At 39.2% G+C, this 25,857-nt stretch overlaps 1 protein-coding gene across 1 annotated transcript; it reads left to right on the top strand.

The window, feature by feature from the left end:
* Positions 1-20,808, top strand: LOC131428230 (uncharacterized). Its single transcript, XM_058591998.1, has 8 exons — positions 1-465; positions 1,692-3,307; positions 3,364-4,087; positions 8,498-9,097; positions 9,157-10,299; positions 15,480-15,514; positions 18,994-19,779; positions 19,843-20,808. Exons 1-8 carry the CDS (start codon positions 70-72, stop codon positions 20,792-20,794), a joined length of 6,252 nt encoding a protein of 2,083 aa, XP_058447981.1. The 5' UTR covers positions 1-69; the 3' UTR covers positions 20,795-20,808.
* The last annotated feature ends 5,049 nt before the right edge of the window (positions 20,809-25,857 follow it).

The following is a 25,857-nucleotide window of genomic DNA, read 5'->3' as shown; positions in this document are numbered from 1 at the left end:
AGTATCCTTTTCCATTCTTGTTTGTACGTGTTCGTTGAAAATAATGTGTTTGAATTTCTGTACAATTCTATGAAAATAATTAAAAAAATGGAATATCTCGCTGCAAGTGCCACATGCTCATTGGATTCGGATGATAGTTCTTATATTCAGGATACAAGAGATAACAGTCTGGAAAATCGGCCTCTGCATCGTTCCATTGATAGTGCCGAGCTTCTTGGAATTGCGGGTCCTAGTCGTCGCATGGCACTTCAACAAAATGCAAAAATTTCGTCTGTTGATGACAGTGAACCATCGGAACAGTCCGACGACTCGCAAGACGTAGGACTATCTACGATAATATTGGAAATGCGAAAAATGGGTGAACAAATAATGAACGTTTGTAAAGCAATGGAAAAAACGTTAATAAAGTTACGGCGACGGAAAACACGATCAAAGGAATATTACAAAAATTTAACGAGTGGCAAGGTACATAAATGACATACGTGTGCTCAAGATTACCATATATAAATTTAGTCTATTATAATATTCAACAATATTTTATTTAAAGCGGAAAAACTTGTAACTCAGCAATAATGTCTCCATGGCATAACTATGATTTGGTATAACTTAGGCACAAATGTACATACACACTTCAATTCTTCACAAGAAATGTATTAATCATAGGGGGTAGCCTAAGTCACCTGTCAACTGTTTCGTGTTATGCTCAGAGATGCTAATTAGTAGCATTTAAAATAATACCTGAGTTAGCAGTTCACTGCATTGGACACTGGCCTTAAAAGCCAGTAGTCGTATGTTCGAACCCTGTTTTGGAAGGTGGCAGTAGTAGGATCGTAGCACTAGCTATGCAACGGCTCTTTACGCTTAGAATCGGCTGCGAAATCTGTTCAAACAGAAGATCTATCAAAAGAATATAATATCAAGGCTTTGCTTCATCTATTCAAAGACATATATTTTTTTGATTTGTTTTTCTTTACGTTTCGTATTACACTCTTCAGTGCAAGGATTAATTATATTGCTGTACTTTACATGGTCATTTCAATATAACAAAAACTCGCAGGAAATTATAATTTTGACACTAATCACCATGTAACTCAGGAACCGAAAATCCGATCAGAATAAAATTCTGAAACTTTCTACGGGGTTCTGAAGCCTGCCATTTAAATCTAAATTTGTGAAAATCGGTTCAGCCATTTCCGAGTGAAGTAAGTTGCAAAATTGTTGAATACACAGATGCGCACACACAGACATTTTGCGATCTCGACGATCAGAGCCGAATGGTCCGTGCATTGGTTATGAAGTGTGACAAGCGACTTGAAGTGATTGAGGTGATTGAAGTGATATGCTTTATACATGAGAATGCCAAAAAATGTGTTAAAATTCGTGCAATATAAACAAAACACTTCGCAGCCGGTTCCGATTGTCTTGTCCTCTCAATGAAATCAAAATTTTGATATGTGCCCAGTGAGACTTCACCACACCAGGATATTAGTTTGAGCTGAAAGATAATTCCTACATTTGGGTAAACCAAGCAAACGGGTAAATTACGGCTTTGCTCCCTTATTTTTGGGCTTCCGTATAACAACGCATTTTGATTTTTTCTCGTTTCGCTTTCGTTCTTTCGTTTATTAAAGCAGTGCAAAATAAACCTCCATCTCCACCTAGCAGTTCAACTTTTTTGTTTTTCATTACAGAGTTTTAAGAAGTCTAAGGCGAACTCTTCCTCCTCGAAAACAAAAGCATGCAAGGAACGTCGTAGAAAGCATGTAATATCATGTGGTTCGGCACAAGAACATCCCGATAAAACATCTTTACCTCAAGACGTTTCGGGTAGCAGCGTAGATTATACAGAGTACATGCTAACTAAAGATAAAGAACAAAATGAAACAGTACACACTACAAATTGTTCTCATTCTAACTCGGAACCGGTGGCCGAATCCCCAAATATAACAACTGGCAAGAACTTCAGTTACTCTTCGGGTGGTTGCAGCAGTGGAATGCATGCAAATGACACGAGTGTTTCACCACGAACATCAGGAACTTCAACTTTTTTGTTAAATGACAGTAGCCTACCAGATGAGTGTGTAATCAACGACAACATTTTTGAGTGCCCTTCAGATTTGAGCGCATTTTCATGTAGTGTCTCAAATATTTTTGAAAACTTGACTGCAATCGAAGAATTGGATTCACTTACTCAATCCAATGACGGAGAGTATAATGTGCCTTCACACACATTATCAGAGTTTGAAGAAACACATACTCGAGAAGGCAGTTCGAACAACAGTGTTGAAATTGTCAACAATAATGGTTCCCAACGTAGTTCACTTAATAATCCTGAAATCAAACTTGAACTAGACGGCAATGCTGCAGACCAATCAAGACCTTCCTGCCCTAGAACTCTTGACTCTTGGTTGATCCATGAAGGGGCTGTATCTTGTTCAAATAGTGCGAAAACAATGGATAACGTATCTGGACTCAAAATCGTATTAGAGAAATTGCCTATAACGGATAACGATTTAAATTCCATTTCGTTACCATTAAAGAGCCAAAAAGTTTTGCGTCGTAAAAAAAAGAGGACAGCTATTGTCACGCCCGGTACTAAATCAACATCTCAGGAACTCGTAGTAAATAATACCGTTGTGAACCGAACAGAATTTGATAACAACGCTGATTCGTATCAAAAATCCGTTCGGAAAACGAGTTCCAGCGGCACAGTTCGCCATAAACTCAAAAAAAGTACCAACAAGAATTCACAGGATGCTAATCACGATATATCACTGATGAAAAAAGATATTGAACAACGTCTACGAGTGCATGATCTTTCATGGGCAACTCAGCGTGCGATTCGAGATGAAAATTCTCGCAACAAAAAAATTGCACGTAAGAACGAAGATTTGGACCAACAATTGACTCGGTACGCTAATGTAATGCCAGCCAATCAGCTAATTCTAGATTATGACAAGGATAATAAAATGTTCATCCGTGTTCATCCCGAATTGGTAACAAAAATGAAATCACATCAAAAGGACGGTGTTAAGTTCATGTATGATTCCTGTTACGGTAACGTCTCAGATATTAAGGGCACCAACGGTTCGGGTTGCATACTGGCGCACTGCATGGGCCTTGGAAAAACTTTCCAAGTCATTGCACTGATCAATACGGTGATTAGCTATTCGCGATTGAAAACCAAACGTATTATTGTAGTCTGCCCGAAGAGTACGGTAATGAATTGGGTTCAGGAAATTCACAGTTGGTTGGGTGACATACAGAATGATATAAAATTGAAAGCCTTTCACTTGCCTGACAGTCCGTATGTATTATCGGATCATATATATGTTCCCTTAATAATATCTGATCTTTTTACAGGTCTATTCACAAAAAAATAGATGTGCTCCGAAGCTTCCACAAGCTGTCGGCTGGGGAAGCTAATTGTTTACTTATCGGATACGAAGCATTCCGTGCTCTGGTTTTCTATGATGTCGCGAACCGACATGGTAGGCGACATTCGGCATCCGTACGAGTTGAAGTGCGGCGGTACTTGATCAACCCAGGAGCGGATTTGATCATTTTGGACGAAGGTCACGTCATCAAGAACCGTAAATCGCTAACAAATCTTGCTGTATCAGAGGTGGCAACCAAAAGACGAATCATTCTTACCGGAACACCGATTCAAAATAATTTGAACGAATACTTCTGTATGGTAAGCTTCGTAAAACCGGCTTTTCTTGGAAACGAAAAAGAGTTCAATGAACAGTACGCCAAACCAATCAAGGACGGGCAACATAAAGACTCTAACGCTCAGGACATTCGCCTCATGAAAATGAAGTCGTATATTCTGCACAAACGTTTGGCTAACTTTGTTCAACGAAAAGAGTTCTCTGTGCTCAAAGATTCGTTACCGCAAAAATTTGAATATGTTTTGTACGTTCCGATGACACCAGTTCAAGAACGTTTGTACGAGCAATACTTGAAACGGAATCCATTCCGAAAAGATGTGGGAGGTTCTAACCTGTTGGTAGATTATTCATTCCTGCGGAAAATTTGGACTCATCCCAAAGTGCTTGAACGGGCCTGGGAAACAGCCTTGAAGGTATGTAAATGAAAGAAGATGATTTATTTTTGCTTCGTAGAGCAACCGTATTTGTATTCATTTTTGTTTTTCGTATTTATCTTCTTGTTTTAGCTAAAATACAATAAATTATGAACTGTTTAATTTCTGTGTTAAATCAAAAGTTGAATACGGTTTTAATGTTTGCTTCGCAGTATTACAAATTACAGTATTACGCAGTATTAACTTAAAATTCACATTTCTTAGGGTAGATGCAAATACAACAAGACATCGGTAGATGCAAATATAACAATAACATCGTAATCCATTGGTTTTTAGTTATGAGGGGTGACAGACAACAAAGGAATCCCCACGATGACACTCCGGCGAGGGGGTTAGGAAAGGCCTAACGAGCCCTTTAGAAAACACAAAATGCAAAATTTTAGCATTACATTCCTTTTGTGGAATTAACCTTACCCAACCTAACAGCTATAGGCCTTTCTCTGCTGGTGTCATTGTCTGCGGTGAGCCCAAAAACTCGTCAACCACCTCGATATCGTCACCGTCTATTCGTGGTTGGAGGCGTAGTGTTTCTTCTCTAGAGCCTCTTCCTCTCATGTATTTTGTTTTTGACGCATTTATGGCCAGTCCGATTCGTCTAGCTTCAGCTTTCAGTCCGGTGTAGGTTTCCGTCATCTTCTCAAGGTTACGTGTTACAATATCAATATCGTCAGCGAAGCCAAAAAGTTGTACGGACTTTCGGAATATCGGGCCACTCGTGTCGATCCTCGCTCTTTTAATCACACCTTCCAAGGCAATATTGAACAATATACAAGAGAGTCCATCACCTTACCGAAGCCCTCTCCGAGATTCAAAGGGACTCAAGAGCGTCCCCGATACTCGGACGTAGCACATCATTCTATCCATCGTTGCTTTGACCAATCGCGTCAGTTTATCCGGGATACCGTATTCGTGCATGATCTGCCATAGCTGTTCTCGATCGATTGTGTCGTATGCCGCTTTGAAGTCAATGAATTGGTGATGCGTGGGTACGTTGTATTCACGACACTTCTGGAGTACTTGTCTTATCGCGATTATGTGATCCGCAGTGGCGCGGGCTCCAGTAAATCCCGCTTGGTACGGCCCTACGAATTCCTTAGCTATTGATGATAGACGACGGCAAAGAATTTGGGAGAGTACCTTGTAGGCGGCGTTCAGCAATGTGATTGCGCGGTAATTGCAACAATCTAGCTTATCGCCCTTTTTGTAGACGGGACATACCACTCCATCCATCCATTCCTGCGGTAGAATCTCCTCCTCACAAATCTTAGAAATCATCCAGTGCAGCGCTCTGGCCAGTGCCTCTCCTCCATGTGGATATCTTTGCGGGGAAAGAAGGTGCTTCGAACTACTATTCCTCGGGAGGCTGCAAAGTTCACGCATCGTTGGCCGTTGTCGTTTGTTACCACGTGCAGGCTCTCCAGCTCGATCACAATGCCTCCCGGCCTACCTGAACATTCATGTCGCCGATGACGAGTTTTACATTCCGTCGTGGATAGCTGTCGTAGGTTCGTTCCAGCTGCGCGTAAAATGCTTCCTTCTCGTCATCGGGTCTCGTCTCATGTGGGCAGTGCACATTGATGATGCTGTAATTGACCTTCAATACGCACATCCTATCACTGATTGGCTGCCACCCAATCATGCGCTGACGCATCTTGCCCAAATCCCGTTCCTAGAACGCTGGTTGTTCCACAGCTCTGGTAGAAGGTAGACGCTCGATGCCCACTGTTCCACACCTTCTGTCCCGTCCAACAAAGTTCCTGCAGTGCTACGACATCGAAGCCGCGTATTTGAAGCTCATCATGCAGCATTCGGTCGTATCCTGGGAAGCCAAGCGATTTGCAGTTCCATGTGTCAAGCTTCAAATCGTAGTCCTTTTTTCGTCGCGTAGGTCTTTGCCGATTATTCCGAGTCGTATTTCTTCCTTGATTATGCGTAACAAGTGTTTTCCGGGCGGCTTGTTACGCCTGCATCATACTCCTGTCTCGCCGGAGGGCCATCGTGTCAGCACTGTTTAGAGTCCCATACTGACACAAGGACGGTAATCAGCCGCCGCATGGAGAACAGATGCTGTTTCGAGCCGCCCCAACATGGGGAACAGACGCTCGAGTAGGCTTGCTATCTGTAAAGAGAAAGCAAGCCCCCCCCCTTCCCTGTCAGCATACGACCAAGGGGTTGATTACCCGATCTTTCCTATGGTTACTCGCACCCCATCCGGCACCGCGGGGAGGTAGGGATAGGAGTTACTGGACAAGAGGCTATGAACCACATTGGGGCCTGAATTGCGCATTGTCTAGTCGTTTACCAACCAATTTAGCCTTTCTGTTTCAGCAGACTTCGCAGCCGACTCTTAGCGTACAGAATCATGTCATGACTAGTACTACGATCCTACTGACACTAAGAATAATTTATTTAACCATTTATAATTATTTGTTTACTTATTTAATGAATCACAATGGTTAATTACATACTACGCATTATTTCTACGACAAAGCTGGGATTTCAATCCGTTTTTGGACATAGTAAGGTCAAGATGTTCGCAGTATTGATTGTAGGCGCATTACTATACTATACTTTGCATAATTTGTTCTAGTGCATTAAAAAAACGTGCACATCCCTCATTTCAAAGATGTGAATTATCACGCCTATGAAAGCGAACCAAAAGCTACAAGATATATTTGAAGCAACCCGTCGAAATTTTGCTCGCGCATCGAGAAAATCCGGACTACTCGCACACCTAGTAAAGTTGGAGAATGTTGGCTAATCAACTGTCACCTACAATCTGTTTAGTAAGCGCGTGTCGATTACAGCCTGCGATCGGCAAGTCGGTGGAGGGAACCTCTGTCCTTGGCGCTTCGAAAAAAACATCATTCAAAATCGCATTATGCAGTGAAGGCTAAATACATTAAAAAGTCGGTGTCTTTTGTCAAGAAGTGGATTCAACAATTTAAAGAGTAAAAACCCTCGTTGACTCCGGTAGGGTATATTATCAAAAAGGACGAAAAACACGTCGTTGATTTGTTTTTGAGCGATTCTGGCTTGTCCTTATGTCAAGGACAAGCTAAATTAAAGTAACAAGGTCTTGAGTTATCATACTTCGCCATTCAGAGACATTTGTGCGCAAATATTGTAAGAACGAACCCTGGATCTTCCAAGAAGTTAATGATCCTAAACACCGGTGCCGGCTCTGTACTGAATGGAAACGGGAAAAATGCTTTGTGTTATTTAATTGGCCTTCGCATTCGCTTGATGCAAATCCTATCGAAAACGTCTGGGCCTACCATCAAGTAGCGGCTCCATGGAACACGTGTTTATACTTTGAAGCAGCGCTCCACACAAATTCGACTCATTTGGAAGAGGCTTTCCCTCGAATACGACAAAAATTAGTGGAAAGTATGTCTCGGAGATGTTAAGCAATAATTGATGCTGGTGGTGATTGGACTCACTATTGAACTGGAAGCGCGTACCTCAAAATGTATTTAATGTATGTATAACTCGCTAGAGTACGATCGCGGTAGCTGTGCATGAATATGCTGACGAAGTTTGACTGCATTGGATGAGAAAAGACTGATTTTAAATAGTTTACAACTCAACAGAGGAAGGCAGAACTTCAAGGAGTGGTGAAGTAGTTCAACGCAAACTGACGTTTGACGGCGAGAACCGTGACCAAGAAGGTTGTGCAAAACTTGATGGATGAAGTCACGAAAAGCCCACAGTTCGCTTTCGTTTTCCTCTTCTGTATGAAGATTGAAGTAAAGAAAAACGATTTAAATTTCAATAAAACGTTTCTATAAATGACATTCATTATTCCGTTTGTCACTGTCAGTCAACATCGAACTAACCGTTCGAAGTGTTTCCCCGTGCAGAACACACTGCAGTCATAGTGACACTGAACAATCGTGCTCAAAAAATACATACCACCAGATAGTGTTCAGAAGTAACGTTTGGCCCTCGAAATGTCCCATAAACGATGGCATCAGAGAAATGGAAAGTAGTCCTCGTAACCAAATTAAACTATCGATAAAAAAATTAGCTACTTCACCGCTGAGCGTTGATTGCTGCTAGACTAAAAAAATAGCCTTTAGCTTTAAGTAGACCTGACAAAAAGGCGGTAACAGGTTTACATGTAAAAGACCGACGCTTCCGACATACGACCGATCATTTCTAGCGCCACTGGCTGATGAAATTTAACCTACCTTCGCGAAATCAAAGATCGTGAAGCTTTCTGAGACACTTAATTTTTTAACGAACTTAGTACAATCAAAACGTGTCTTATGTAGCGTATTTAGTGGCGTGTGCGGTCATTTTGGCCGAAAATTTGAGCCAAACTTTTTTTTATACAGAACAAATGACGGTTTCTCTGTTTTCAATGAAGTAATTTTTTTTTCTCAGAAAAAGCACCGACCAGCTCGTCGTAGTTATGAAAGTCCGCCCGAGGATGACGAGGATGTCAACATCGACAATGCGCGCTCGATCACCAACATCTGGTGGAAGAACATCATCAGCTCGAATGACCTGGAATCGCTGTTACCAAGCAATAAAATTTTGTTGTTATTCGAAATTCTCAAACTATGTCAGGAGCGGGATGAAAAGTGTCTGATTTTTTCGGCATTTGTAGCCGTTTTGGATATGGTCGAACACTTCATGAAAAGAATTCATGAACAAAAGCGAAATCCGAAGGCTCTCTCCTATGGACTGTCAAAATTTCAAGGACCCTGGGTACCGGGGGTCAACTACTGTCGAATAGATGGTGGAACACCAATGTATAGTCGGCAGGAAATGATCACAAAATTCAACGATCCCCATAATCGTGTTACACGAACTTTTCTTATTTCCACCAAAGCAGGAGGATTGGGAATCAATCTTGTCGGGGCGAATCGTGTCATTATCCTGGATACTTCATGGAATCCAGCTATCGATCAACAAGGTATTTTCAGAGTCTATCGACTAGGCCAGGAGAAAACTTGTTATGTTTACCGGTTGTTAGCGCTAGTAAGTGTCAGTAAAAAGTGATCTTATGCATGACTTAAAAGATATTATTTTCTTTTCAGCACACAATGGAAGAAAAAGTATACTCAAGAGCAGTTACTAAACAGGCGATGAGTCACCGCGTGGCTGACAAAAAACAGGTCGATCGTAACTTCAACATGGCTGAACTTGAGGAGCTATACCACTTCGAGCGTGCTAACATGGCCGAACGACCAAAGCTTGCTCCTGCAGAAGATGATTTACTATCTACTTTGCTGCTGAAGCGCGAAAAACTTATCTATCGTTATCACACACATGAACGAATGTTGGACAATAAAACTGAACAAGATTTGACCGATCTGGAGAAACAAGTGGCTTGGACTGAATACAAGAAAAAAGGACTTGTACCAGACGATGATCCAGTTGGTGATATTCGCAAATCGAACTCTCAACTATCAGAGCCTGACGTTGATACAGAACTTCGAAGTATGTTTGAGAAAGCATGTGCTTCTGCTTCAGATACCACCGATAAATCGGGAACTAATTTAGATCCCATCCCCATACCGCCAAAACAATCAATGTACACGACAAGAGATGAGCGATTATTGGATAATGTAAGGGAAACAGACACAAATACGGTATCTGGTTTGCTCCAAGATAGTACCTCAACTGAAGATCTAAGTGCTGACATTTACTGTCTTGAATCAGATATGATGGATAAAATTAAATCTGAAATAGAGATAGATCATGCTCGAGTTAACTTCTCAATGCGTGAGCAAAATGAGATTTCAGATGAAGCAAATCAAGTTTCGGAAGGGTCACTTTCTCTGGAACTCTGTCGACCTCATAACAGAACCAGTGTCGATTGTTTAAATTCACACGAAGAACGTGTTATCGAGGTACCACATTCGTTTGATTCGGTAGACCTATCACCAGATGTCAACAACAATTCGGTAGGTGTTGTATTCAAAGAGAAGGCACGGGATATAAACTTGCATTTGTATGAGAGAAATAGTGAGCCGTCGACGATCGACATCAATGTGAGAAGAAGGTTGATGGTGAATTTGTTAGCTAATAAGCTACCGAACATTGACCATTCCTCGACACTGTCCACCATGTCTACAACTAACGTTGAGATTCGAATGAGTGAAACGAAAATGATACGGGGATTGAAACGAAAATATAAAAATTTGAAAATTTCCAGAAAATTGTCGAAGAAATTTAAGGTAATTATCTAAATGATACTACATCGTATATGTTTTGTGTTGTTGAAACGGTGTAACCTTCCTTTTTTCACTTAAAAGTAATGCCACAGGAATACGGTTAGTTAGTTTTTCACAAACATGTAAATTTAAATGGCCTCTATAATTGAAACAAAAAAAAAATGGCTATACTTGAGTAAGCATGAGAAAATTACTCCCAAAGAGAATGCATTTTGTTATACCACTATCTATTGATTTTCACTTTATTTGATTTTTGAAACAATCACTCAACCGAAGATGAAGAAAGCTTTACATTTTTGTTTCAAATTCTGTGAAGATGAATTTCTTGCGTTAGAGTTCTTGAAAATTTTGAAACATATATTTTCATGTTCCCGATTTTTGCATCCCTCTAGATTTTTTAGTAATAAAAAAGGATGGCTTTTATCGTATCAAAGAACGCTCTCTACCAACTCTTCACGCGATTCAATCAGTGCCATCAAAGAGAGACGAATATCATCTCAGCAACAAAATAAAAAAAACCGGCGTGATTCATTTAACATAGAATGGACACCAGTGCGAGAGCGAATTTCTCTCGATGACCTGTCTGAGCATCATGAGTTAGCATCTACTCTCTGAAGCAACAAACGGTCGCTTATTCTCGTTTCGCGATCCGATTTTATATGGCCAGTTGAGAATTGCGATAGAATCATTTTACTATTGCTGCTTATTCTAACTATGTGCATATAACATTTGTATAAGTTGTGTCTATGAAAATGTATGTGAATGCTTAACACAAGGGTTTTGAAATATTCAAACCTAGTATGAGAATCATCAAGTCGAATAATCGATTCGATTTTCTGCGATAATTGTCAACTTGCGATTCTTTCTTGGTGAATTCCACACAGTACCGATCGTTACCAGACTGCAATTTTTTTAAGGGCTGTGAAATACTCAGAGTATGAAGTGGAGCGAAGAAATGTAGAAAAATTTTCCCACGGTTCATGCATTGGGATACACGAGCTCTTGTAGCATCTTCTACCGGATTAAAATGTCGAGCTTCTGTCAAATTATCGACAATTACCAACACTGGTAATAAATAATGTTTGGGCATATAAAAGTTCTTTGGTTTCATATTTTTTCGAGTGTGGAAAACCACTTTATTTGAGTTAAAAAAAAGTTTGCGTTTCTTTTGGAGCTCTAATAGAAAAAACGCGTCTTAATCTGTGTAACACAGATAAAACAGTATAAATGGCAATACTGGCACCTGCTGAAATAAGGACTGTCCTCGAAAAAAATGCTACAGACAAAAATGATCATGAAAATTCAGTTTTAGTCGGATAATTTTGAATAAATAAACACATATTAGCTGTGTTTTTGCAACGTTGATTTATTCAACCTCATCTCCTATGATAAATGCCCGAACCTTAACACTACCCATCATATTTTGAGCAATCATTGCGTCATCTTTCTTACATACTTGTGTCAATAATATTGGCTTCGTGCCACTCCATCGCCGGTAACGGGTAACTGAAACTTCTTGGCAAGTTATTAGCTCTTCTTCTTCCGACACTTCCCCGGCACTTACCGACGAAAAACTTCAGACGGGGGATCTGCTTGGTGTCAGCTTTGATGGTACGTCTCGTTGCCCATTACGATGCATTTCGGCTGTAGCAACCGCTCACGGCACAGCTTCCTGGCGCGTGATGTATACACTCTTACCAGTCGCTACCTAATTTTGGGTCAAAACCTACCCAAAATCAACTGAAGTGCATCTCCCCAATTATGGGTAACGAGTGATGACCTCAAAATTTAGGTAGATGTAAGTTTATAGTAGGTAGCACACTGCCCATTTTTACCGATCAATTCAAAGTTTGAGTAGATAACGACCTAATTTTGGGTAGCTTATAACAGTTCGGCTAAAAAGTTCGTATCGTTTAATGGAAACACACATTTTTTTTTGCCAAAATATGTTTTTATTATTCAACATAATTGCCATCAGAGGCGATACAGCGATTATAGCGATCTTCCAACTTTTCGATACCATTTTTGTAGTACGATTTGTCCTTTGCCTCAAAATAGGCCTCAGTTTCAGCGATTACCTCTTCATTGCTTCTAAATTTTTTACCAGCGAACATTCTCTTGAGGTCTGAGAACAGGAAAAAGTCACTTGGGGCCAAATCTGGAGAATACGGTGGATGAGGGAGCAATTCGAAGCCCAATTCGTTCAATTTCAGCATGGTTTTCATCGACTTGTGACGCGGTGCATTGTCTTGATGAAACAAAACTTTTTTCTTCTTCAAATGAGGCCGTTTTTTTGAAATTTCGTCCTTCAAACGCTCTAACAACGCTATATAATAGTCACTGTTGATGGTTTTTCCCTTTTCAAGGTAGTCGATGAAAATTATACCATGCGAATCCCAAAATACAGACGCCATAACCTTACCGCCCGATTGTTGAGTCTTTCCACGCTTTGGGTTCGGTTCATCGCGTCCACTCAGCTGACTGTCGATTGGACTCCGGAGTGAAGTGATGGAGCCATGTTTCGTCCATTGTTATATATCGACGAAAAAAATCGGTTTTATTTCGATATAACAGCTCCAAACACTGCTCAGAATCATCAATTCGTTGTTGTTTTTGATCGATTGTGAGGTCACGCGGCACCCATTTTGCACAAAGCTTTCTCATATCCAAATATTCGTGAATAATATGTCCAACACGTTCCTTTGATATCTTTAGGGTGTCAGCTATCTCGATCAACTTCACTTTACGGTCATTGAACATCATTTTGTGGATTTTTTTCACGTTTTCATCGGTACCAGCCTCTTTTGGACGTCCACTGCGTTCATCGTCTTCGGTGCTCATATGACCAGTACGAAATTTTGCAAACCACTTACGAATTGTTGCTTCGCCCGGTGCAGAGTCTGGATAACACTCATCAAGTCATTTTTTGGTATCGGCGGCACTTTTTTTCATCAAAAAGTAGTGTTTCATCAACACACGAAATTCCTTTTTTCCATTTTTTTCACAATAACAAAAGTAGCTTCATTTAAAATGCAATATCTCACAAACTAATAATCAGACAGCTGTCAAATTTATACACGTATCTTTTGAAGGTTGGTACTAACTGAAAATGGTATGGATTTAATTCTAGTGGCGCCCTGTCATAGAAACGATACGAACTTTTCAGCCGATCTGTTAGAAGAGCTCGAAAAAGAATAATTTCTCCTCAAGAAATAGGTAGAAATGATTTTCAATGTTCATCTTCCTTGCGTTTACAGGGTTGCATTTCTTCGCTTTTATTTCGCTGCCTGCTCTCCGCGGAGTGTTCTGGGTCTCCTCGAACGATTTTATCACACGGGACATGATCGAAATGTTGATTTCCAACTGTTTCACGATCCACCTGTGGGACTGGTTCGGATTTTCCACAACTGCGCATTACATTTTTTTTTGTTAAAGCACTCCTTGTTTGAAGCAATCTTGATATTCACTCGACAGATTGTTACGAAATTTTGAACATGTGAACATTACATTCTAAACTAGATTTTCCCAAAATTATACACAAAATAAAGAGTAGTAGACCCAAGTAACCATATGCATTATACCACTGCAAATTTACAACTCTATTTTTACATTGTTAATGTATAATTACACTAATCCTACATACTTTAAAGCAACAACTACCTTCCGCCGTGCTATAACAGTTTGGCTGAAAAGTTCGTATCGTTTAATAGAAACACACATTTTTTTGTCAAAATTCGTTTTTATTATTCAACATAATTACCATCAGAGGCGATACAGCGATTATAGCGATCTTCCAACTTTTCGATACCATTTTTGTAGTACGATTTGTCCTATGTCTCAAAATAGGCCTCAGTTTCAGCGATTACCTCTTCATTGCTTCTAATTTTTTTACCAGCGAGCATTCTCTTGAGGTCTGAGAACAGGAAAAAGACACTGGGGGGGGGGCCAATCTGGAGAATACGGTGGATGAGGGAGCAATTCGAAGCCCAATTCGTTCAATTTCAGCATGGTTTTCATCGACTTGTGACACGGTGCATTGTCTTGATGAAACAAAACTTTTTTCTTCTTCAAATGAGGCCGTTTTTTTGAAATTTCGTCCTTCAAACGCTCTAATAACGCTATATAATAGTCACTGTTGATGGTTTTTCCCTTTTCAAGGTAGTCGATGAAAATTATACCATGCAAATCCCAAAATACAGACGCCATAACCTTACCGGCCGATTGTTGAGTCTTTTCACGCTTTGGGTTCGGTTCATCGCGTGCAGTCCACTCAGCTGACTGTCGATTGGACTCCGGAGTGAAGTGATGGAGCCATGTTTCGTCCATTGTTATATATCGACGAAAAAAATCGGTTTTATTTCGATATAACAGCTCCAAACACTGCTCAGAATCATCAATTCGTTGTTGTTTTTGATCGATTGTGAGGTCACGCGGCACCCATTTTGCACAAAGCTTTCTCATATCCAAATATTCGTGAATAATATGTCCAACACGTTCCTTTGATATCTTTAGGGTGCTATCTCGATCAATTTCACTTTACGGTCATTGAAAATCATTTTGTGGATATTTTTCACGTTTTCATCGGTAACAGCCTCTTTTGGACGTCCACTGCGTTCATCGTCTTCGGTGCTCATATGACCAGTACGAAATTTTGCAAACCACTTACGAATTGTTGCTTCGCCCGGTGCAGAGACTGGATAACATTCATCAAGCCATTTTTTGGTATCGGCGGCACTTTTTTTCATCAAAAAGTAGTGTTTCATCAACACACGAAATTTAATTTTTTCCATTTTTTTCACAATAACAAAAGTAGCTTCACTCCAAATGCAATATCTCACAAACTAATAATCAGACAGCTGTCAAATTTATACACGTATCTTTTGAAGGTTGGTACTAACTGAAAATGGTATGGATTTAATTCTAGTGGCGCCCTCTCATAGAAACGATACGAACTTTTCAGCCGATCTGTTATATCGACATTTTGGAGCAACGAAATTTTAATAATAAATATAAGAGTAATAATCCTATAAGAGTCTAATAATCGCCCGATTACGGCGACATCTGCAGGTGTTTTTTCAGTCCGCAAATTAAAATTTTACACACAGTTCATATGAAAGCCTGGATATCTGTTATTTGTGGTGTGACTCTCATCGGATTCATTTCTGTTTTCTTTCTCTTTTCAGAAAGCAAATGCGGATTTGATTCAACATAGTAAAAGGTATGTATTAATCGGTCTTTTTTTCCTACATTAAATGCTTTGCAATATTCCGTACTATAAATACACCTATCAGCTCAGTCCTAAATAACGGGTGGCAACTAAAATTTTGGATTTTTTTCAAGGCCTGTATGCTTAACAACAAACGAGCTCAGAGAGAAAGAAGAGTATGTATGTGTTATCTCTCTCTCCTCTTTCTGCTACTATTTTCTGTTTTGCTTATGCTTGCTCAGTTTTGCTCAAAATGCCGTCGGAACAAGAAGTTTTTCGCGAATGCGTTGTACAGTTCTACGAACTGCACAAAAATCTCGGCAAAAAATATACGGTACAACATTTTAAAAGCGAAAATGTTGCGGCTTCGTCTCTTTACCATATCCTAAGATCCCCAACAACGCAAAAGGACTTCGTTCTCTTTCTCGTACCTTCAACAACAAGGATTCTCTGAGCCAACAGGATGCCGCAAAGAAGTTTATCTGTTCTCACCAGTACATCTGCAAAACATTAAAAAGAGTCGGAATAAAGTGCCGAAAGAAGACACGAGCCCCGGAATATACTGACGCGCAGATTTCAACGCTGAAGTTCCAGTGCCGCTGATTGATCAAAAAATTTTCCGGAAAATTTTTGTTTTGGACGACGAAAGTTATTTTCCTCTTTCGAAGACGTAGATTCCCGGAAACGATCGATACTATTCAACGGATAGTTCTATTGCACCTCCGAACATAAAATATAAGTTAAAACCTAAGTTTGAACAGAAAGTGATGCTGTACATTGGCATTTTCGAGAAAGGTATTTCTAAGCCATGGTTCAAGCCCTCTGGTTTGGCAATCAATCAAGATGTGTACCAGAACGAATGTTTGAAGAAAATTTTGATCCCGTTTCTTCAAAAACATCATGCTGATGGACAATACGTTTTTCGGCCGGATAAAACGTCATCGCATTACGCCAAAAAAACACAATCGTTCCTGAATATCCATTCGATCCCATTTGTACCCAAAAACCACAACACGAAAAATCTGCCTCAGTGTCGCCCAATCGAAAATTTCTTCGGGGTTTTGAGCTCCTTGTTGTACAAAAACAACTGGAGAGCCACGAATTGCAAACAGTTGCTTGGTAGAATCAAGAGATGCATTCGCAAAGTTGACATGAAGGCCGTACAACGCTCCTGTTTCGACAACAAACGGAAGCTTCGCCGAACATCCGATTACGGACCGTTTTGAAAATTTCACTATTTTTTTTTCAACAATAGACAATGTATCTTCTTCAAATATGTTTGTCTTTTTTTAACAGCTTGAGGAAGAAATTCCAAAATTTTAGTTGCCACTCGTTAGTACTTTTCTGTACATTTTTTTTTCTTTGCTGTGTCATTAATGTGACAGTCTAAAACCAGTATTGTTAGATAATTTCTTTATTTTGTCTTTTAATTTCGATTGTGGGTTTGTCACAAGTGTGATTTTTTGTTCAAATTAAGGCTGATTTTGATAATTGATACGTCTATGAAGTACATTCTGTAGTATCCTCGATAGCTCAATCAACCTTATCGACTAAAACCAGCAACACAATTAATGAGATTCACGGTTATTAATGGCATTAAATATAGTGAAAAACATTTGACTGTCGGAATATAATATACCAATCAATTCAGCTCACCGAACTGAGCAAATGTGAGTGTTTGCAAAATTAAAAGGCGTGTTTCTCAGAGATGGTTGTATCGATTTTGACCAAACTGATTGTTTCTGTTTTAAGATCTGTTAATTCAGTTCAGTTTCAGGTCTCTTCGGTGGCCGGGACTCACCTGCCGGAATGAGAAGGACCAATGTTAATTTAGTTCAGTTTCAGGTCTCTTCCGTGGCCGGGACTCACCTGCCGGAATGAGAAGGACCAATGTTAGTTCAGTTCAGTTTCAGGTCTCTTCGTGGCCGGGACTCACCTGCCGGAATGAGAAGGACCAATGTTAATTCAGTTCAGTTTCAGGTCTCTTCCGTGGCCGGGACTCACCTGCCGGAATGAGAAGGACCAATGTAAATTCAGTTCAGTTTCAGATCTCTTCAGTTGCCGGGACTCACCTGCCGGAATGAGAAGGACCAATGTTAATTCAGTTCAGTTTCAGGTCTCTTCCGTGGCCGGGACTCACCTGCCGGAATGAGAAGGACCAATACTCTTTCACGATTGAAAAAAAGTTTCTTGATTTCGAGAGGTTCAATTTTATTTATTTCAACTTGTACAAGTCAAAAATTTTAATGAAAATTTTCTATTTAAAAAAGCTAGTCCTACTGATTTTGTTCTCTCAACAAGATCTGATGATTACTTTCCGAATAATACCAACTTTTAGGTAACAATTATCTGTTTATTGACAATATCTGTCACAATTGGCCTTGTAAACAAAATACGTTTTGAGATTGTTAAAATCTGTCCATTTTTAACGCAGATATCAATATTTTTGTTTAGGCGACTTTTCCCTATATTCCAGCGCACAGTGGTCCCGATTACACCAAAACGCGCTTTTTGTTTACGCTCCAGAGGTTGATTTCGTAGCCTAAATGTCTTCAGAAGAATTTTTGATTGGAAATATCACCTTTCTCTGATGATTATAATTAAAATTGTCATTAATCCACATAGAAGTGAGGTTAAAGTTATAATTTGCCTACATTGCGTAATAGAAAATTAATTTCTATTACCATATTATTACAGGAAAACATGTCGAACACATGAACTTTTTAAAATGGATTGGTGATATAGTTGCGTATTTTGAAACGGTTACAGATGTTAAGAATATGATAAAAGTTACATACATTCGCGATCTTTATGCCAAAAAGTGCTCGCTATTATTGAATTTGTTTACTCCGAAATATAATGTATGGCTCTCATATTTTTTTCGGAAGAACATTCCAAATTTCAGAAGAACGAAAAAACGATTCAACAGAACTAATTCTTCAGAGTAAAACTAACAAGTGAACGGTTTTTCAAATCGAACGGGTTTGCCCATCTCTACACCTTACCCTGAGTCACTGTAACTCGTGGACAAAATACTAGAATGTCATGTAAATTTGATACACGGAAAATAAAAACTACCTATTATTTGACTTCTTTCTACTTAATTTTGAGTACTTCCTTTCATTCGCTCCTTCAATTGTTGTCAAAATACAAAGAGCAAAACCACCCAACAGCGAGAGTTTCGTTCAATAAGCTAAAATTAAGTAAACCGTATTAACTTGAAATTGAGTCAATATGACTCAACTATAGAGTAAATATAACTCATCTTTGAGTATTTTTTTGCACGTGTCTTACGAAAACTACCTAGAGCCACTTTACCTAAAATTAGGTTATTGAACGAAACCCCCAATTTGGGTGGAATGTACTTAAAATTAGGTTGATTTGCGGTTCCGTGTAGGTATCTCTCGAATGTTGGTACTGTAGTTTGAACTAAAACTATGGTTTGCTGTTGATTTTCTTCAAATAACGACAAGTTCATTCTTTCATTGCAGATCAATTGTTGGCATTCAAAATAATCAATGTCGATCGTTGGTTCCGTATGTGAACAAAAAGAACCAGCACTGTGAATTGAACCACTACTTGAAGGTTTTCCTAGATCAAAAGCTGCTCGCAACAACTTCAAATAACAACTGCCGAGCAATGGTACCATATGTGAAAAGAGTATCATATTTAGAGAAGGATTTCAACACACCAACTTCATCTGCACTGGTTATAAATTCACAAAATCCAAGCACACTAATCGAAGAAGCAGCCAAGCTAGAATGTCAGATTGTTATGTGCGCAGCAAATGACAAGGAATGCATCGATATCACACCTGCCGCACTAATTCGATCCGGTGTACAAACAGCTCTATTCTCAGGCACAACTATTTTTTCTCCATGCTCCGAACAACGTACACTCAAGTCATACAATGAAACTGAGAACAAAAATTACAACGATGGAAAACTGAAGATTAACATCACCAATTCGTTCAAAGACGGCATGTCTATAAAATCTATCAGAAGTTTTGGCTTGCCTCAAGCAAACATTGATTCTGTGGAAAATGCTGGGATTGTTTCAACAAGCTTCACATACTCAGCTGGAATTGCGAGTTTTGCAAATCGTTCCTCGTTATCGGATATGCAAACTCGAAGACGTTCGTTGACTTCGTTTGTTTCGCTTGGTTCGAAGCGTAAACTGAAGTTGAGGAATGCCTCTGCATCGCGTAAAAAAATAAGGATTGAATTTAGTTTGTCTACAATCAGTGATACTGATTCATTTTTATCATCAAGGAACACGTAAGAAATGGTTAAATCTAATTTGTATTGATTGTAACGAAAAGTTTGTTTTTTTTTTGACAGATCAATTACCATGTGCCATAGAAGGCAATGTCATTCATCGGACTCCACATTTGCCACTCACTTACCACTTATCGAAGAAAACCCGCCAATGGAGGGTTCTAGTAATGAGAGTGCGTTGCTCATGTCAGACTCTAGCAACAGTTGCCAAGCTGTAGTACCTTTTGTAAAACGGGTGTCTTTCCTAGAATCCATTCTTCCGGCTAAATCAATTGCTCTAGCTTCGTCGCATGTCCCAACCACCAGATCGGTGTCTCTTTCAACGACGCTCTCCTGGGGAGAAGATGATATTGATTCTAGCTATTTGGACGACACCGATGAAAGCGAGGACGAATTTCATACCGCACAAAGTATTGCTGTTCAAAGTTTGCATTCAACTGATCCATCACTGAATGAATCCAGAAAGCAGCTTGTTCAGAGCAAAAGTTCTACCGTTGCTATTTACTACCCAGTTCGGTCATTTTGGAAGCAAGAGAAATACGACGAACTGCTAAATGCCAAGCGTAGAGGGCAAGTAATACGTATTCAGCGTAACCAACGGTTTAGATTCACCCCGTACGACAAAAACAATCGAAAGTTACGTAAAGCTTTTATGCAGTATGGAAATTTTGAATTACCCGAAATAGTGGCACCAAACGATGCAATGACATTAGTGCAAAAAACTTTGACCACCAGGACCAGTAACTCCAGTCTAGCTTTGATACCGTACAAAGCCAATCCATTTCTAAGTACCATTCAAGATCAAGTTTTAGAGAAACCGAAAACGTTCGTTTTCCACGCACAGTTATCCGAATATTTAACGTTTTGCAGTAGTGTTACCTGTCAATCTACGATGATTCAACCCCGTGGACTAAAACGAAAATTGGAACGAGAAAATTCTTCGAGCAGTTTCATTTCTCCGAAGAAGGTTAGATGTTCTGATTCAACAAAGTTGTTATTTAAATCGGATAATTAGGCTTATATATGCACGTGAGTATTTATTAGAGCGAACTTGCTGTATCCGAGTTCTTATGGATGTTTCATCTTTTTCAGATTAAAAAAAAAACGAAAATGTGCTCTAACAGAAAAACCCAAAAAACACTGGACTTTGTTATTATTCCTATATTAATTCGCTGGCAAATGCAACATTTATGTCATCGAACTGTTTTGAATTTGTTGAGCAACATTGCCTATGTTTTCGTGATTATTTTAATTTCTTTTTTTGTTGACAATTCAAGCTTCTTTTTTGTTTCAATTGTTAACAGAGTTCGAATGTTAGCTGTTGTACCTATGTACGTGTACATTTTTATAGTTTAACTATTTCATTCTCTTGTTTGAAAATCATTGTTATGTTATCGATGTAAAATAAAGAAAGGAAACACATTTTTAAAACGTTTTTATTTTCAATGACAAAGAAAAAATCGTTCATAACACGCAAACGCCACCGGTTGTCGACATTATTGACAAACATTATTTGATAGTTGTGCGCCACAATACTATAAGAAACATTTCACTGCTGTAAGCCTTACGAGAATAGTCAACAGGTGATCTCACAAAGCTCGAACCCGAACCTGTAAAGATACTTGGAGTCAAATCAAATAATTTGTATATGATAGTGAAATCCTTGCAGTTGTCCTGGACACCAAGAATCAGACGGCGTACTCTCAATCTTCGAGCGGACCACCAGACTTTGTGAAATACTAGCATTGACACAATGTAAACATTTATTTATTGTGAAATCAACAGACGCGAAATGGTCCCAATAAAATTTCTATCACTCAGTAAAAAAAATTGTTTGAGCGATCTTTGTAAATCGGTAAGAGCACCGTTCAGTTCATAGTTTAGGTAGTGTAGGTGGTAGTCGGAAAAAGGCGAGTCGATTTTCTGGAAATCCTCCCTTATCCTTATTCCTTTATTTACAAACTTCCAAAACCTTGGAACTCTCTACACTGAAGTCTGTGCGAGTTTACGTACCTAGTTGAGAATTCATTAATAATTTGTTCCATTTGCCTAGTCTTCGGCAAAAAGCCTTTGCTCGGCCTACCTGAAGTTAGGCACATTTTCCTTAGTTAAGTACATTGTACCTATGTTTTGCATACATGTGATTTGAAAACAATTTAAAACCTGTTTTAATCCACCTAGTGGTGTATTGAAGCCTTTCTGATATTACTCATATTACTTATATTTTAATGAATATTACTAGAGTATGTTCTGTTTGTTTAGGAGTTTAACACCCCATCCCCTTTACGAAACTCATCAAGAAGTTCTTAGGGTAGACCAGATAAGGGGTTGAACCGGATATATTAAATATTTTTTAAACCTGCAATTATTTCGATCCATGGAACTTTGTAAACGCGCTTTCGTGTGTCAGCCAGGCATCAGTTAGCTGAAGTTTGAAACGTCAGTCTCTCGAAAGGTAGAAATTAAGGTATCTGAAGATTTAGAGTCTAGTTTATCCCATAACGAGTCCGGTGTAGTTCCGCGGTCCCAGAAATATTAGGGTTGGTCACTGCTGGGCGACTTTGTAAGAAAACTAATGAGTATTTTTCCACATCACAAATTGGGAAATGTAGTAAAGGCTGCGTCGGTAGAGCAAAGAGAGAAAAATGTAATGGATGCTTTTTTTTCAATTTCCAAAAAATGTCCGGTTTAGTCCCAGTATCTCCTGTATTATGAAAATTCTTTACTTTAGATATTTAAGTCAGTTATAAACAAAAAAAATGAGAAAATTGATGAAATCTTTATTGGAATCGATAGAATGATCCATATAATTCAATGTATGAAGATAATTTCATGCAAATGTTGGCCGCGACTCCGCTTTAAATGGGCCATGAACAAGGTCCAATTTTGGCACACTCTCTCCAACATATACGCGCTTGACAACCACAAACTTACTATCGTTTTTGTCTTATGTGATTGATGCAATGTCTAACTGTTTACAAACGGACGTTATCTTTACAGATCTTTCCTCCGCTTTTGCTATAATCAACCACGACATCACGGTTGCTAAGTTGAACAGACTTGGATTCAGTTCGAACATTCTTTACGTTGGTTACAGTCATATATTAGGAATCGTCGTTTAGCAGTTAAAATTGACGATCATACTTCCGGAGAGTTCCTCGCGTCATCCGGAATACCACAGGGAAGTCATCTCGGACCGTTTTTTGTTTTGGAAGGTCCTCGCTTATCGTTTGCTGATGATGTCAAGATCATCCGCAACTTATACCGTTTTCGTTTATTGATCAGAGCAGCCCGAAAGCTGACCCAGAGTCGCCCAAACAACGTTTGATATGTTTGTTTTAGCAACCTGCGGTCGCTCTAGATCGGACTCCAATCGCGGAGTTTCGCTCTTAAAATTTTCTCGGGTCGCACCACGCATCCATGCAAGTTTGTTTATTTTTTCTTTTTATCATGAGTTGTTGTTTAGGGCGCGTACCACGTGTTCGTTTTACTCGGAGTCAGAGTCGCCCGCGTCTAGGTTCAAAAACGAAAACGGTATTAGAAGACGCAGCCTTTCTCCAGCGACAGTTGTTAATCTTCGCAGATTGGTGTAAAGTTAACCGTATGATTGTAAATCCCGACAAGTGCTCGGCTCTTACGTTCACGAAGAAAAAAATGCCATTGCATGTCGAATACTTTCTGGATGGATCCTTGATTGGAAGATCGACTAGCTTTAAGGATCTTGGCTTCCATCTCGGTGAACAACTTACATTCAAGCATCACATCAGTTACATTGTAGCTAAAGCTTCCCGTAGCCTAGGATTCGTAATGAGAATGACTAAGCATTTTACAGACGTACACTCGAATATTGCTCGGCAGTTTAGAACCCCTGCTACCTGAACGGTGCTCAAAGAATTGAGGCAATACAGCGCATATTTGTTCGCTTCGCTCTTCGCCGATTGTCGTGGACTGATCCACATCAACTACGTAGTTATGAAAGTCGCGGGTTATTAATCGGTCTCGAGACATTAAAAGTGCGAAGGGAATTATATCGCGCTTTGATAATAACAGATTTATTCAACGGTAGGATCGACTGTCCCGTTTTGCTCAACGAAGTTAATATTAATGTGCGACCCAGAGCTCTCCGCAACAGTGCTTTTCTTCGATTTTCTATACGACGTACCAACTATGGCGCAAACGGTTCTATTACTGGTTTACAGAGATCGTTCAACCGTGTTTCATCTGGGTATGATTTTAATGTGTCACGAAGCAGAATACGTAATTTTTTTTAATATTGTCAGGAATTATCATTAGGACCAAATGTTGTTGAATTTGTTGAATGTAAGTAAATAGATACAAGTAAATACAATCACGAATAAACGCTTCAATATTGGCTTCCAGTGCGTCAATCGTTGCTGGTTTATCTTTGTAGACATGAGATCCTTAACATGAGTACGGCGACTTTTTGGGATGCATTGCTGGCTCTTGCAATGATTCTGATTGGTCTTCACTTCGGATACGACAATCTTGCTTGTTGACGTATCCATTCAACCAGAAATGGGCTTCGTCGCTGAACACAATTTTTCCAAAGAAAAGTGGATCTCTTATTTCGTTTTCGCTTGATGCCAAACCTAACCCAGTTTCCACCCTAACTGCTGTCAAACTGGTTGTTTGAAGCTAGTTCCGAACCTAGTTTTAACGTTGTTGAACTGAGAATCAAGTCGGTTTCAAACCTGGTTTTTATTTCAGCTTTGCTCAAACCCCTGTTGCTAAGTGTGTGAAAAGTGTTCGTTTGATGAAATTACCCTGGGTCAGTTTCAGTTTTCTCAAGCGAAAACGACATTAATATCTTAAGAGTCGGGTAGGGTCTAACACTTTTGAAAAATCATTTATCATTTTCTTTCTATTTTCTGATAGTACATTCCAAGAATATTCTATGAAATTGTAAAGTCTATCGGAACAAAACTCAGCAAGTTATGGTCCTTTATCTTCGCCGATCTCATACTACAAAGAAATAAGAGCTGATATGTTACTTTATTTCCTTAAATGTAAAAGTTAGTTGTATGCAGTGGTGTTTTTATTCTTACCCATGTTCCATTTTGTATTTAAGATTTCCTAAGAGTGTTAATTAAATTATTTTCCAATTTTTCAGTTCCATATCTATCACATTTGTTCCTGCTTTTCTTGAGTATCCTATTCTTTATTCCGGATTTCTTATTCATGCTCAGTCATCCATTTCCGAGAAAAGAAAAAAAATAGAATAAAAGGAGACAAAATAGGATTAGTGTTTTTTTAATGGCATCTTTGTACGGCCGGTCATGATGGTTTGACGGAAAAGAACTGAGAACATGCGTTTTTATTTAAATTATATTGACACTTGGGTCCCATAAATATTACTACAGCTTGTTCACATTTCGTTATCTTCGGTTGATTCTTGACAGTGTTACCAACCGTCCGCTATGGCACTTTTGGGCATCTGGTGTACACTGACTCACAATCGAAATGCATCACTACCAATTTGATACAACGCACCCAAAGCCACGGTAAAATGTATATTGTACATACACACAAAAACACATACATACATACATACACACAGGCACACACATGCATACATACCTACATGTATTCCACACGCAAGTATTACAACATTGAGTTACTATTTCTACTCTAATAGATCCTAACTAAAACTAGTGTGCCAATAGTCATCTCATTAGTCACCATGTTATTTTAGCAATCACTCGACTTTCAATAAATGAATTGTGATAAAACCGAATACAAAGTCTTAGTTCGGAAATGGTTCAATACTGCTGTTTTAGCGAAGCAAAATGTTCCAAATTTCATGTTATTTTTTAAGTTAATCTATCAAACAGAGATAACAGATCTCACTATACCAAATGGTTCTCGTATATGAAATGACTAATGGATTTGAGATGAATGGAGGTACCGTTACCCAATTTCTATCTCTTCTAATGGTCGATCGTTAGTCCTGAGCCGGTGGCCTTTATTACCATTCTTGCATGCACTTACTCTTATATTTCACTCACACATCATCTCACCCATCAGGTCCCAAACGATACATCCTCACAATACAAACTG

This window comes from Malaya genurostris, chromosome 2, assembly GCF_030247185.1.
Source record: "Malaya genurostris strain Urasoe2022 chromosome 2, Malgen_1.1, whole genome shotgun sequence".
NCBI lineage: Eukaryota > Metazoa > Arthropoda > Insecta > Diptera > Culicidae > Malaya > Malaya genurostris.
This window is presented reverse-complemented; position numbering and strand designations above follow the sequence as displayed.